Here is a 14978-nt window from a genome sequence, read left to right as displayed (position 1 = left end):
CTACAGCTACATAGCCAGCTTGTCAAAACTGTCTTTATACTACACGCTGTCAGGCCTTATAGACTGAGGACCCCAACAGGACACAAGTGGCATTACAGGCACAGAGTTGGGAAATGCCATTACTGTGAAACACTATCACTTTTTGAAATGTTTTGCTTGTCATTTTATGATTGTGTGAAGTCTCAACCCAGAAACATTGCATACATTTTCCCATTAATACTACAATAACTGCAATGTTCACAAACGAATGGCAAAAAGGAGGAAAAACAGTCCTTGGTCCAGAGTGTCCAACACTTTAATACCGAAAATTACAGATAAAACACAACAAATATTAGTTTACTTTTCTTACAATGTCTCAAAATAACCTACTAAACACAACAAATGTAAAACATATTACAGTTAAAACATCTATACACAGGCAAATGTACACAATATAAAACACATATATACACTCTTTTAATATATTATTATATAAAGATTTGTTGTTTTTTTTTAACCTTTAAAACTGGAAGCCAAACAGCTTGAAGAGGAGTGTTTCACAGAAGATGAGAACTGCCGAGAATATCACACTGACACATCATATATTATGGATAGGTAGTTTTTACATACAGTTGTTGGATCCTGTGTATTTAGCATGCCGACTTCTGAAATAGACAAAGAAACAACATTTAAATACACACAACTTGCTGTTAAAACCTGTAAGTGCTATTGATATTACTGGATAATACAGGATCTAGAAGCCATATATAGGAACAGCTTTCAGTTTATGGCATTTTATGCAGCTCCATACATAGTGGAGTGTTTGGAGACTGTGCATTTTCTCAGTAAAAATGAAATATTTACAAAAAAAAAAAACAAACTTATTCTCTTCAGCTTCATTGAGGTGAGCAAACAATTACGAGTTTTACCTTTGAAAAGACTGATGTAAACCAATGAACAGTGAGTATGTGAAAATGGTGAACAAACCACATGACTGTATGTATATGTGTCTTTCTTCCGATGATGTGATCCACGTATTAATCCACAGAAAATGTAAAGTGGGAACAAACGTCATCTTTCATGAGTGTGAAAATCCTTCAAATGACAAAAACAGAAAACATTCAAAAATTCCAAGAAAAAACAAAACAAAAAAACCCCAAAACAAATATATATGTCTGAGCTCTAGTCACTCTTTCCTCAAGCTGATAATGCTTCCACGTTCTGTTTGCTTCCATGTTTCTCTTTTTTAAAATCATTTATATTTATTTATTTATTTTTTTACAAAAGCAGCAGAATGAGGAGCAGGAGTGTGAGCAGGGGACTGCTGGCCGCTGCTGCAGCCGACGTCTGTGACACCCCACGGCTGTAAAGATGAGGAGTCCTCGGGGAGTTCTGCTTCAGTTTACTGGGCGGCAGGGCCTTTAAATCCTCCAGAGCGCCGTAGGCTGCCATAGAGAACTCGGGGTCTCCTGTGGTCAGCAAGTCAAACACACAGGACTGAAAGTACACATCTTCCACCTGCAGAGTCTCTCTACACTTGGCCGTGGCCCGCTCCACCGTGTAGACCTGGTGAGGAGGCCGCAGAGGACCGAGCTCTGTGTTGGTGCCCTGCAGGCGGGGCTGCTGGCTCTGCCGGGCCAGGGTGTGCTCTTTGATGAGCTCGTTGCGCGGGCAGCCGTGCAGGCAGAGCTGCAGACCCCCATTGTCCTCCGAAAAGTCCAGGTTGTCCTCTGGCATGCGGATGGCAAAGGTCAGGTAGCTGCCTACTCGCCGGATGATGATGGAAGTGCCAATGTAACGGGCCTGAATCTTCACCTGCCGGCCCACTCCGGAGCCGCCGCGCTCTACGATGGTCAGGCTGCCGCTCTCACCACCGCTGCGAGTCCCATCCTGAAAAGCCAACGGCAGATCCTCAGTTGTGGCCTGGTACACCTTCTGATCTGTACAGCCGTGATAGGACTTGAAGATCACTGTGATCTGAAATGTGGAGAAACAAATAAAATCTGTATCAAATGACATATTTAAACATCTGACAAGACAAATTTGTATTTTATGTTATAGTGTGAATATCTTTCCATACATAAAGCTACTGATAACTGAGCGAAAAGGTCACATCATTGCCTGAAAGTAATGATTCACTCAGAGAGCGTGCTTAGATAAATCCTGAATAAGAGCAGCATTGATTAAAGCCACAAGGTGGCAGCAGGAAACCACAAATTTAAAAAGACTGGGGCGCATGTTCATGGGCCTCCCTGACTTTTCCCCATAGAGTAACAGTGAATTTCTCTCTGATATAATCTTATGCCAATTTATTCATAATTACAGCAAAGGATGCAAGCAGATTGTTCTCACTCGTCTACTGGTTTGAACCCAACCAAACTCCTCTCATCAATGACAACTAAAATCATTGAATTGTATTTACAATCATCCATCCTTTCTTACACACACACACACACACACACACACACACACACACACACACACACTTGTACTTCTATCTTTGTGAGGACACTCATTGACATAATGCATTCCCTGACCCTAACCCTGACCCTGACCTTAATCTAAACCTAATTCTAACCATAACTCTAAAACCAAGTCTTAACCCTCAAAATGTGATTTGAAGGTGTTTCAAAAAGTGAGGACCGGCCAAAATGTCCTCACTCTGTTAGTAAAATACTTTTTTTGGTCCTTACTATGTAGCAAGTACAAGCACACACACACACACACACACACACACACACACACACACACACACACACCAAATAACAAACACTAAACAGCTAAACCAAACTAACACCAATGACTCCACTAGATGTCGAATCAAAAAACACTGTTTCATAACCAGCTCAATTATCCATTATCTTCCATCCCTTCCACACCGGCACTGCTGGTTTTTGCTCAGTGACTGACTGATTTGTATTCCAGCTGAGCTTTGAAAAACTGGGGCCTAACCTCTGTTTCTTCAAAACATCTTGACAAAGCTGTGGCTGCGGTTACATTTACACTTACGGGGATACTGTATTTGATGGATGATTTCCTGTCTTAAGTCTGGCAGTTGAAAACAACTCGAAAAAGCATGATGGGTCCATGCGGGTGCTGGCACAGACACGCAGACTGTACGCACTCTACAGGTTTGCAGTAGGCTGCATTAGATGCCTTTGAAAACATTTGCTCTGAAATCCCTGGTGCAATATGACACAGTTTATTGTTTTACATGGTTTGCTGACAAACAGGAGAATTGTTAAGTTCAGGAAAGCCGGGGACACTACCTAATGGTGGGAAACAAATTCTTTACCATTTAAGCATAAAATTTACGTAAAAGCAGCTTATTGAACCTATTTTAATAGACACAGCCTGTGCACAGTGAGACTTATATACCAATGAGACTTTCAGAACCACTTCAAGATATCGATATGATGAAGGTTTCGACAATAAAAAAACTAGAGCTTTAAAGGTCAGCCTACTTGGTTAACAATAAAAAAAAAAAAAGCTTGCTGCTTTCCAATTATTCCTTTATTTTTCCACATTATTCCATATTTACACAAAAAGCGCCCAGTTAATTATTTGACCAGAGGGGTGAAAAAAACATTCCAGATCGTGGCGGTGGAGGAAAATGTTTGAGTGAGCGTTAATCACTACCATATGACCACCCATGTGTTAAAGGTAGAGCGCTCAAGCATGTCTGTGATTCAACACCACTAAGGACTCCCCTCCTCTCTTTTCCCCTCACAGATCTGAAGGAGCTCCAAGACAAGAGGAATGCTGGAGGCTCGAGAGGCACCGTGGAATGACGATTAACTTCACATGTTTGATACTTTATGGCAATGCTTGAGCTCGCAAGCTAGCACCCAGAAACAGTCTGCTCATATAGGCCATGAGATTCACACTCTGTATAATGTGTGCTCACTTCTAACATAGATGGTTCTAGTGAAAAAAGATGTAGATTTCCACTCATAATGCTGAAAATCTTACATTAAAAACAACAATGACCAGCACTGTGATCACATTATACAGGATGCTAAATCCACTGCACCTTCTAAACTGGTGGTTCCCTAGATGGGGTTTGGGACCTCCCCAAAGTGTTAGAATATAAATCTGTAGGATGAAAAATCAATTAGGTTTATTTTTCCCAGGTGTCTTTTTTTAAATTTTTTTTTTATCTTTGCTTTTTTCCTTGCGATATGTGGAATATATTTATTTATTCGTGCCTCCAAAATGTATTCAAATGAAACTATACAAGAAATGAAAGTGGTTTTTGGTTGAAACACAATTACAGAATAAGGGAGACACAAACTGTGACAGCGGCTGCAAGAAGACACTTCTTCGTTTTAAGGGATCACAGGCCAAAAAATATGGGGACCCCTGGTATAAAACCATTCTTACCTTGCTGGTTGCTGTGGCACTCGAGCCGAGGACGACGGGCACGTTGGTCACCTGCACTGACAGGAAACGGTTATCGATCAGAGGCCACGCCCCTTCCACCTTACAGGTCTGAAACTCATCTCGGAAAGTCCGTAGGTGCGGGTCTCCGAATAATCCACAGTGGGCGTATTTCTTCTGCTGGCCCGCTGAGCCCGACAAGAGGACCCGATTCTCGTAGTCACACAGCTCTGACACGGCCGGCCGAGACGTGCTGGGGACCTTGGCAGAGGAGGTGGGCCCCTCGCTGGAGCAGTTATGCTGAGAGAATAACTCCTTAATGCGGAAGACAGCTGAGTGGTAAACCAAGTCACCCCTACAGCTGCGTGCCTGCCGCCGGGTGCACAGGGCGTAGGCCCTCAGGGCGATGCAGTAGTCCACATCCAGAGCCACGTCCTCCTGCAGGCCACTAGAGGGTGAGGTAGAAGCCACATACTCTGCATTACAGCGCTGAATTCGACACTGCTGGCAGTGAGCTGAAAAACAAAAACAATGAAAATCAGCATTTTGTTCTGAAATACCTAGAAGTTAGAATCACTATGAAAATGTTTGTCTAGTCATTTTCCTCTGTTTCCTCCCTCCCTGCAAAAATGATGCTGACCAGATCCTCCAGTCTGGACCAAAACAAAGTTTACTCCTAATAAGAATCTAAAAATCTGTCTGACATTTACGAACACATTACCTCAGCTCGGTGCTTGAGGCAGCAGAGTCAAAACTTTTCCACTATCAAGTTTAGCTCAATCAGGAGAGCCATTAAAACCCAAATGCGTGAGCTCACGAGGCCATGATCCCACACTGTGCTCCAGAGTCAGTCAGAACTTATTTCCCCCAACTAGCCCTCACAGAAATAGCATGTAGCCTCACTGTAGGAGGAAACCAACCTGTGTTAGTTTGCCTGAGGGTGTTGAATGTGGTTTGGCTGTTGCTGAAGTAATTGAAATCCATTAAGCTACTCTACATGGTACAGCAGAGCTCGGTGTAAAGGGGCAGCTAACTTCAAGAGGATCACAAGAGGAATATCATAAAGAATGATGCTTCTTCAGCAATGCAGGGTCCAAGCTGGAGGCTGGGCGGGGGTGGGGGCTGCAGACACAGCATGTGATATTTGGGTGGTATTGCCTGAACACAGGGCTTCCGGTTGAGTTAGGACTCCATGTGGGATATTATCATTACATTTCCAAGCAAAGCAAAGCAAAGCATTACAACTACTTCTGTGGGAAATAAGAGCGTGGATATTCATCGAGTTCATTTCAGTTGTTTGTTACTTTTGGGTGGGATGTCTCATATGCAGACTGGGATGGATTTCATTTTCCATTTTCAACAGACAGCATCCACAACACATACATCACTACCACTGCAAGACCGGGGTCGGTTGCAACACACTGCTCTTCTATGGCAACAGAGGATTCTTCTGTTTACTCCAAAGCTCTGTCAAATCTCCCAACCGCCCAAACAGAGACGACAAGATAAGAATGGATATTTCACACCAAGTGCTCATGAATATTTTTCAAATCATTTCTTAACTTTCACTTTACATCTGATGCACCAAGGCAGCATGGCAGATGATTAATGCATCTCAGTCGCTGCAGTTCAGCACCAGCCCTGATAAAACTGAGGTGGAGTGTGAGAGGTCAAGTTAGAGCCATTCTGCATCCCTCCTCTGAATTCCAACAGGGCTCCCCCGTCTCGCTGCTAGGTCAGCCAACTCTGCTGTGATTGACACTTTTTGACAATCACTGCCTGTGAGGCCATCAACAACCATGCATCTCCCTAAAGGGTCTTTTTGCTCCGGCACTTAATAAGCTACCAACAAGTGTGAGGACCATGGGGGAAACGTGAGAGCAGAAAAAGGACAATACAAACTGACCACACAAACAGCGCTGGTATTAGTATATTATAGATTAGAAGATTACAGTTACCCAGATATAGAGGGAGAAAAAGGCACTGTTTTTCAGTGGTTTCGGCCAAGTCTGAGGGATGCATTGCAACAAGTGTTAAATCGTATTTGTACCAACATAGCCACTATGTGTGGCTTAGTAATAACTCAAGATCAGCACAAAACAATGCTAAAAAAAAACTTTTACATGGTTCTAATCGATAGATAAATAGTTTTAAAACAAATATGGTGGCTTCAGTGAAATCATAGTGATTAAACTTTGACAATGTGTAAATCAAATACTCAAACATGAAGAAATTCACAGATGTTTTGGACCTAGGTCTATCTTGATGACCTCGTGTGTATGTGCAATATAGGGGGTTTTTGTATAACCAAGTTCTACAATGCCTTTCAGTAACCATTTTAGTGTATTCAACCATCACAGTACTTCACTCACACACTACTTAAAAATAAATTTGAGAGGAAAATCAAGTTACAACAAGCTATTAGAAAGTACCACAACAATGTAGAGGAACCTGAGGGCCCCAAGGATCTTCAGAAATGCTGCAAGACATAGCTCCAATAGTACGGTTTATCATCTTTACATATAATGTTATCAGGACTGATTTCTTAAATCAAAGCATAGTTATGCAAACAATTAACATTTAAGTTAAATACAATTATATTATGTCATTTAATACCTGACAGCTTTTTCTCATGTACGTTTAAACATTTAATGTTAAACATATCCTTATCAAATAATACTTTTAATACTAATAATGAGCATATCGTTAATGGCCATAGATGAGGCCAGGTGTATATAAACAGTTTTTACTGATTCACTAAGTGTAACATCACAACTGTTGAAATAAACAGCTGAAAACAAACATAAAGCTGTTAAATAAATAAATAAAAAATCTAATGAAGTGTGCGTCTCCAGTGTGGTAACTTTAAAACTCAACACTGAGCAGCACCTTAGGGGAACTGGACACAACATGATAAATAAATGAAAATCACAATCCAAAGAAAACATGCTGATTTAATGTGGATCGGGTTTGCGGGTCCTGGTCTCCGGCTCGGACAGACCCACACGCTCAGAGGCCAAGAAGTTGGACCCCCCTGCATGGTGGCTAACAAAGTTCATACATGGAGCCTGAGCAGGGGGATATCGTGCTCCCAGCAGGCTCGACGACAGCTTTCACTCCCCACACTGGATGTAAAAGCCACAGCCCAGAAATACGCACTACATGTAACAGTTTGGCTTCCTATCTGCGGTATTTTCTGGCTTAAAAAAAAAAAAAGAAAAAGCAACAAGCTCGGTGGTTTTCTCCTGGTCTGACTGGACGCCAGAGGCTAGCGAGCTATGCTAACGGAGAGCTAGGCTGCACACAACTTGGTGAAAACTTAGCAGCAGCGATGCATGTGTTTGGTCAAAATAAGTTAACTGCTGAGCGGCTGGCAACACATTTGTGAAAGCGAAGGGGGGAGAAACGCGGCAGACCGGACGGAAGAGAGGTCCGTGAGTTGACTGGTGCCGCTCGGCCGGCAGCGACCCCGGTGCTGCGCTGCGCGCTGCGGGCTGGGAGGCTCCGTCCCCGCCTGCTGCTGAGGACGCGGCGCCGCTGAGCTACAGCGACCGCTCGTCCTCCCTCTCTCTAAAACCGCAGGAGTTATCCGCGAGAAAACGTAAAATCCTCACAGAATCTGAGTTTAGCCACACTTACTAACTTTTTTATTTTTTATTTTTTTAACCCCCCCCCCCCCCCACCTCCACCTCCACCTCCACCTCCATTTCGGGGAGTGCGGGACACGGCTTTGCATGCAGGAGAGGAGCGGAGGGGCACGGATTGAAAAAGGCAGCACTTACCTGGTCGAAACAGCAGCGAAAGTAAAACCATCGTCAACGTTACACAGTCCCAGAGCTGCCGCTTAGCCGTGGTGTGAGGTCCGCTTCTCCCCATGCCCAGCCATGCAGTTAGATGGGAGACCCTCGGCTGCTTCTCATCGACGCTGCGGCTGCGGGAAATCAGACAAAAATTCGTCTTCTTTCCCAAGCGCTGTCATTCAAAAGGGGCCCCTGTCTTCAGGGCGGCTCTACGAGGGAGGGGTCTAAAGTGTAGACGGGGCCCAGAGGTGACTGCTGGCCAATGAAATACTAATTATTCACTAACCGCTTGATATTTACATGTAGTGGCAATTACTGGGGGATGTGGACAGTGTGTCCTCAGCAGCAGTGGGGGGCGGCCAGAAGTTATAATTGTGATTGAAGAATAGTTACACAACTGGTAGTAAATGCACATGGACAATACATAGTGTGTTTTTTGAGCTGAGGTTAAAAGCATATATTCAGAAGTAATAAAACTTTTCTCCTGCCTAAATTTGAACTATTTGCACTACAAAGCACCCAGGGGCATCTGTCCTGTTTGGACCCCCCCCCCCCCTCCTCCTCCTCCTCCTCCTGAGGACAAATGTTTGTGTGTTTTCAGCATTAAGCAGGATTTTGTCACCTGTTGTTTTCTCACTCCAGACTTCGAGCTAAAATAATGGGCTTTGATTGACAGTTGTGGGTGTGAACTAACTTATCTTTTCGAGTCTATCTAGTGAATATGTTAAATGAAGAGCTTGAAACCCTTATTTTGAAGTTAGAGTTGGCATTATCCTGACATTAATGACTAAAAAGCCATGACTGAGAGGGAGAGAGTGAAGAGAGGTAAACTATAATGTGGGGTTTTCTGCCTTACACTGAATAGTAGTTTATTTGGGGGGCAGTAAATTCCCCCTAAAGTCCCTTTATCCTTGTTGCCAAAAATGTGGCTGTTGTCTGTTTTTGTCACGTACAAAAATCCTCTGACTCGATTATTTTCTCTCAGCAAATCTCAGTGTGCTATTCATTTTTCCATTACATTTTCAGTTAGCAACTTGTGTGTTACTCTTTTCCTTTTGTGGCCAACTTTCCATCTCTCTCACTCCTTCAGCGACACTCCGTCTTTCATTTGCACAGCTGCTGTGAGGCCAGACCATCTGCAAGGCACACAGACTCACCAGCTTTCAGCCTTTCTGCCTGAGACACACTGTGCGGTTTTTGTGCCATGCAAATAAAGAATTTTAATGCAACAGCCAATTACTGAATAAAACACTGGTATTAAGAAAATCAACAGGAACGGTTTGTGTAGTTTGTAGATTTAGATGAAACGTTTAGGCTTTGTTTTTGGTGCTGATGGGACATTTGGTTTGTAGCTGTGGGTCTCCCTCTGCGCCTTCCTCCTGACTTTATGAGAGAGAAGTGAACCCAGACAGTTATTGGATCACTGGTTTTTCTATACACATGCAGGCTCCTCCGGCCACACAATTGTGTGATTCAGGTGGCCTGTCAGTCTTGTGAAAGGTCTTCACAGGCCCATGTTGATGTGGGGCTGATATATATAGTGGAGGGGGAAACGAAGACAGCTCAACCCAAGTGGAACGTTTGGATTGTTCTGAGCTGCCAGAGGGGCCTCTGTCACACTGGATCCAGTGTGCCAAGTTTATCCCCCCAGAGGGCTCTACCTTACTCTGTTTGTCCAGCTAATTTTGGAGGCTTGCTTGGTTGATCTGCTTTATGGCTGTGCTTTATGGTCACATTTAAATCCCATTCAAACAGGTTACACTTCGTATTTCCCATGACAACTTGGAGACAGGGCAGTGACGCAGTGCGGAGGGAGATCTGTGAATGCGTGTCTCACCTGTTACAGTGTTTGCCTTCAGAAGAAACTGATGACATTTCCTGGGGAAAGAAAACACTTTGTTTAATTCAATTTACAACAGCTGGAGATGAGAAAATGCTCAGTTTTAGTAGCAGTGGTGGAAAAATACATGTGTTCGCCTAATGTGCGTTAAATAAAAGACAACAAAACCAAAGCCATAGTTTCACTCAATAAGCTGCTGTCTATTAGAAGAACTGCAGTTACACACCGCAGCACCGATGACCACTGAAGCAAACAGTTAATTGATCCAGGTGGATGGTAAGGATGAATTCAGCACATGAAAGAAACTCTGAGACTGCCTGTCAGGCTTGATGGGTGGAGAAAGACCTCTTTATTCCCACGTTTCCTTACCAGCATATTGCATTGCATGACCCAGCAAATATGTATACACTACCAACTCTGAAACAAGTTTGAGAGAGCCAGGTTGTGGGTGGATTACAAAACTGTGTATCAGGTAAAAAACAAGGCCGGCATATTTCTCCTGCTGACACTGGGTCACTTGTTCTGGTACAATCGAGAAAAATAAAGTCTGAATAGCCGGTTTTCTATCAACCTCAGCAAGAAGGGGACTGAGTTTTGAGTTTTGTACAAATATTAAAAATATCAACAGAAACAGAAACACAAAGAAGAACTGAAGACCTAAAAGCAGTGCTTGGTCACTAAAACTTCAGTCTTAGCGACAGAAAATGTAGAGAGTGAAGCAAGAGAGAGTGAGAAAGAAAGAATGGCAGAAAGGGGGGAAGGGAGGAGGAAGGGGGAGAAAAAGAGGGAGTGAGGGATTGGGTTTCCTCTGACTGTGAGTCTGGGCAGCTCCACATGTTCCTCATTAAGGTCCTCACACTGCGGGACCAGCTCCACACCGGGATGCTTGTTTTTGTTATTAGGCCTAACGTGCTGTGGTCTGGTGGAAGCCTGAAAACAGGGCCAGTTCAGGACCATCTCCTCGGCTCACTGTCCTCAAACCGAGGAAAAAATAACGCCACTGACTTCACATATCTGTATGGCCACATGGTGAAAATGCAGTGTATTTCCACAACCTGCAGGGAATCCATTTATACGCATGGAAAATTCATATTCAGATTTAATCTGATAAATCTGATGGACCTGTAAATACAATGCCACTTAACTACACAACCCTGAACCATCCATTCTCTTTGGCTATTAAGACTATAAACCTTAAAAAATTTAGTTTTTCTGGAAATACAATGTTTACCAAATAACCATAAAAAAAAGTACAGTTGCAGGAAATTGTTCATGTTTCATGCTTCTGATTTCTGTTTAATTTCATGCCCATCTAGATTTGTCAACTGAGACATGTATCATGTTTCTTCAAGCTCTGATAACATCAGAGATTGGAATCAGAAGTAGCACGCGTCCTCTGTAGCCTCCACCAGCACCACACGGTTGCAATATAAGAGACACACTTATTGAATTTTAAACAGGAACCAGAGCAAATTGAGTGTTTTTTTTCTGAGGACCCCTGTCTGAAATGAAGTAACCTATAGCACAGCTGAGACAGAGAGAGAGAGAGAGACAGAGAGACAGAGAGAGATGCAGAGAGCAAGTGTCTCTGGTTCAGGCCTCTCGCTGTTAGAGGGGATCTGTTATCTCGGCAGAGATAAGGGAAACTGTGGTGTGAGTGTATACGGGGCAGCGCTGATAGCATCTCCATTCAAGGATCCCACTTACGGCACCCTGATTGATAGCTGACAGCATATGGAGGGGAGGGCTTTTGGGGGTGTTTTCGTAGGTACCCCTCAGTAGGCATCCATGCAGGCATCTGTTTGCTGTGTTCCTTTGGATCTTTGTCTCTGAGCAAACACAAATTATCGCACATGCGTGTCATCTGTGCAGAGAGGGTGCTGGTCAGGGCTCTGCACTCCCTGAAATCTGAACTCATGAGGGAAGATAGATTTTTATTCACTTATTTTAACAACTAGAGAACTAGTTCTGTCTCACTTGCTTTTGTTTGTTACTTTTGTCTTCACCACACTGAACCAAACTCCTCTCTTCTTCTTCCTGCCTCCTTTTTCACAGAGCAAATGTTGACACAGCGTCAAGCCCCGTGCTCATGAATAGACAGTCAACTGACAGGTAACCCTAGCTGTGGGGTCGCAGGGTCATCCCACACTGATGAGGGATGATGGGTAAAATAAATGGAGAGCAGCACACTGAGGGACCTCTGATGTCCGCAGCCTAAAGGGAGAGAGTTCAGGGCCATTTGACCCCTGACCTAAGCCCTGCTTATGTGTTTGTGTGTGTGTTAAACCTCTCCCCAAACTTGAATTCACTAATATTTTTTCTGTCTTTCTTTTCTAGGCCAAGTTATTCTAAACCAATAAATCAAGTAGCAAAAACAGTTCAATGTACGGCTTCACTGAGCAGCCTGTGAAGCTTATTCCAATGCATAACTTTGTTTGAACATGCCTCGTCTTTCTCTTTTCATGACAACACTCCCTCGCTTTTAGTCTACAGCCATGATGCATCATGGAAACAGGGAACAAATTGCTCTGTAATGACCTATCACAACTCTCTTTGCTCTGAGAAATTGAAAAGCTCATGTGCCTCTGCACCCGCCAGCTCAAGAATGAATACTCAATATTTTTCACCTTTCAGTTTGTGCAAAGGTGTGAAAGAATGTTTGCGCAGTGTGGGAAATACACTTTCTTATATTTAAAAAATGTGGTTTATTTTTTCTTTCAATCTTTCACTGGTACATTTCACAGACGCATCTTTAGCAGTGGATTAATATTTCATGGAAGGGTTTTCTCTCGTCTTTCAATTGTAGACTGAGATAGACTTGGAGTTATTCTTTACTTTAAACTCTCACATGTTAGGGGTCATAGAGATAATGACCCTTTTCAAATCTTAAGCCTAACGCCAGGTATTTTAAAAGCTGCCTTAGGTTTTTCCTCCACATACACTTTTTGCCCTTTACACCTGACAGCTTGAGGCTTAATCTGCAGATGTGTTTGCGATAAAGCGTGTCCTTCAGTTAGTCTGCAACAGTTGGTATTGTTTCTGCCCTGGCCCACCCAGACAACTGCCCTGAACCAGGAATAGAAGGAAAGACAATAACTCATGAGAGTATAAATTTAGCCATTTTGATCTACCAAATTTTTAGCCAAGAAGGCATTTGGAGAATGTTCCCTCCTGCTTCAGTTGCTTTAAGGCAGTGAAATGTGGAGGAACATGGAAAGGCTGAACACTTCTCACAGTCAGGTTTGATTGACTCGCTGTTATATACAGTACTCTGAGCACAGATCTGTTTGGTGGGGAAACGTCTGCACGAAGTTTTAGGAAATTGATATGGCTGTTTTTCCCCGCCGTTTTGCCTTACAGCAGATGTTTCTCACACTCACATTTAGTCTATAGAGTCAGTCCTTATTTGGTTTTGTGGGATCACACATATCGTACACTACAGAACGCACACGTAAACAACCTAGTATTAAAAAAATCACCTGCTACGTTTTCTGTTTGTGAGTTGCCATCAACACGCTGTTACGCTCTAATAGATATTAGTTTTACTACTGTATTAGTGTATTTTATATCATGCAAGAATTGTGATTAGACACACAATAAAAATAACACTGACAGCCAGGTTTTCTTTTCACATTATCTTATCAGTGGGAAATCTTGATTAGCATCTTCAGGCATTTTTGAATCTGAGGATGATCTGAGTCATGCCAGAGAGGAGAAAAAAGAAACTTACCTTGGATTACCTTGGTATATGTTGTATTGTGAATTGGAGCACTGCTCTAACTGGAGTTTGAATTGGCAGACGCTGTGAACCCTCGTTCCCCCAACAACTTCAGCTGGCCAACTAAGAACTTGGGCAGCTACAGGGACAGATAGCCATTGGAACCAAGGCACATGACAACAGCTGTCTGTTTCAAGAATCGGCACTTTGATTAGAGCAGGATGGTAGTGAGCGATGTGGCCTAATTCCTACATATCTGGGTAGGGCACTTCTGAGAGGAGGAAAAAAAAAAAAGTGAAAGCATTGAATGGAAAAAAGATTGAAGGCACAATGACATGCGTGCATAGCCAGAAACATGCACACCCACACTTATACTACACTTATACTACTTATATTCATAGATATTCGTGGGCTTGAAACCATGTGTCACACTTGGAAAGCTTCCCATATTCTCTAAAAGTCCATCAAACAAACAGACAGAAGGATATGAGCGCAGGCGACCACACCGATGAGCAAGTGTGCAACGTGAATGAGACGTGTGTGTGTTATTATGGTCGATCTTCATCCTCTCCTACCCCAGCCCCACCCCTACGGTGTCTGTCCTTCTACAACAAATTCTTTCTGTATTTCAGCTTTATTTTTGTTGTTCAAACACCGAAACACTGTGGAGCCACAGCTTCACCTCCATCCAGCTCTTTCATGTGGCGTCACTGTTAAAGCATGATATGAGCTGAATTCATAAGCAAGAGGGATCATGCCCCATAATGTGTGTTTGGTTATCATTTGGCTGCTGCAAACAGGCTGAAGAGATGTGAATGTGATTAACCTTGCCAGACTGACTCAGCGTGCTCGCTCCGGGATATAAGCATGCGTTCCTGGTGATTTATAGATGTGGAGTAGTCAGCCACAAGGCCTCAGGCTGAGGGAGAGAGAGAGAGGGAGAGAGCAAAACAACAGTACTTAATGCAAGTCTGACAAATATTCTGCAGGAAATCCATACAGACTGCTCCATCAAATCTTTCAGACCCCCTGGTTCTTCCACAGTTGTAAATTGCAACTTGTAAACTCACAGATTCCACATTAACAAAGCTGAAAGAAGGAAAAAAAACATTGTCTGCTTAAGTTTACTTTGCAGTAATACACCATACTGTTTTTGTCTTGCCCAGACAGCATAGAAAATGTATCTTTGCAAGCACCCTGGGAAATGCGCCTTGGAACAGATGTGAATTTCCAATAAAAGTGATTCTTAATCCTGCATGCA

At 43.1% G+C, this 14978-nt stretch overlaps 1 protein-coding gene across 1 annotated transcript; it reads right to left on the bottom strand.

Annotated features, from left to right (window-relative positions):
- Positions 1 to 277: 277 nt before the first annotated feature.
- Positions 278 to 14636, bottom strand: rgmd (RGM domain family, member D). The gene is made up of 5 exons (XM_071487511.1): positions 14544 to 14636; positions 9997 to 10037; positions 8142 to 8290; positions 4363 to 4874; positions 278 to 1956 (listed from the first exon to the last, which is right to left on the bottom strand). The coding sequence occupies exons 2-5, from the start codon at positions 10032 to 10034 to the stop codon at positions 1258 to 1260; spliced, it is 1398 nt and encodes a 465-aa protein (XP_071343612.1). The 5' UTR covers positions 10035 to 10037; positions 14544 to 14636; the 3' UTR covers positions 278 to 1257.
- Positions 14637 to 14978: the final 342 nt, after the last annotated feature.

This window comes from Trachinotus anak, unplaced genomic scaffold, assembly GCF_046630095.1.
Source record: "Trachinotus anak isolate AG129_WGS33_773 ecotype Australia unplaced genomic scaffold, CSIRO_AGI_Tana_v1 ptg000010l, whole genome shotgun sequence".
NCBI lineage: Eukaryota > Metazoa > Chordata > Actinopteri > Carangiformes > Carangidae > Trachinotus > Trachinotus anak.
The sequence above is the reverse complement of the archived record's forward strand: the minus strand, read 5'-3'. Positions and strand labels throughout refer to the sequence as shown.

What these genes read in the sequence shown, in the direction of transcription:
- rgmd (XM_071487511.1), bottom strand. Translation starts at nt 10,034, where the DNA reads ATGTCATCAGTTTCTTCTGAAGGCAAACACTGTAACAG. An exon ending in TTCGCTGCTGTTTCGACCAG is followed by an intron (nt 4,875 to 8,141) that starts GTAAGTGCTGCC and finishes TTTGTTTTTCAG; the next exon opens with CTCACTGCCAGCAGTGTCGA. An exon ending in GTGCCACAGCAACCAGCAAG is followed by an intron (nt 1,957 to 4,362) that starts GTAAGAATGGTT and finishes TCCACATTTCAG; the next exon opens with ATCACAGTGATCTTCAAGTC.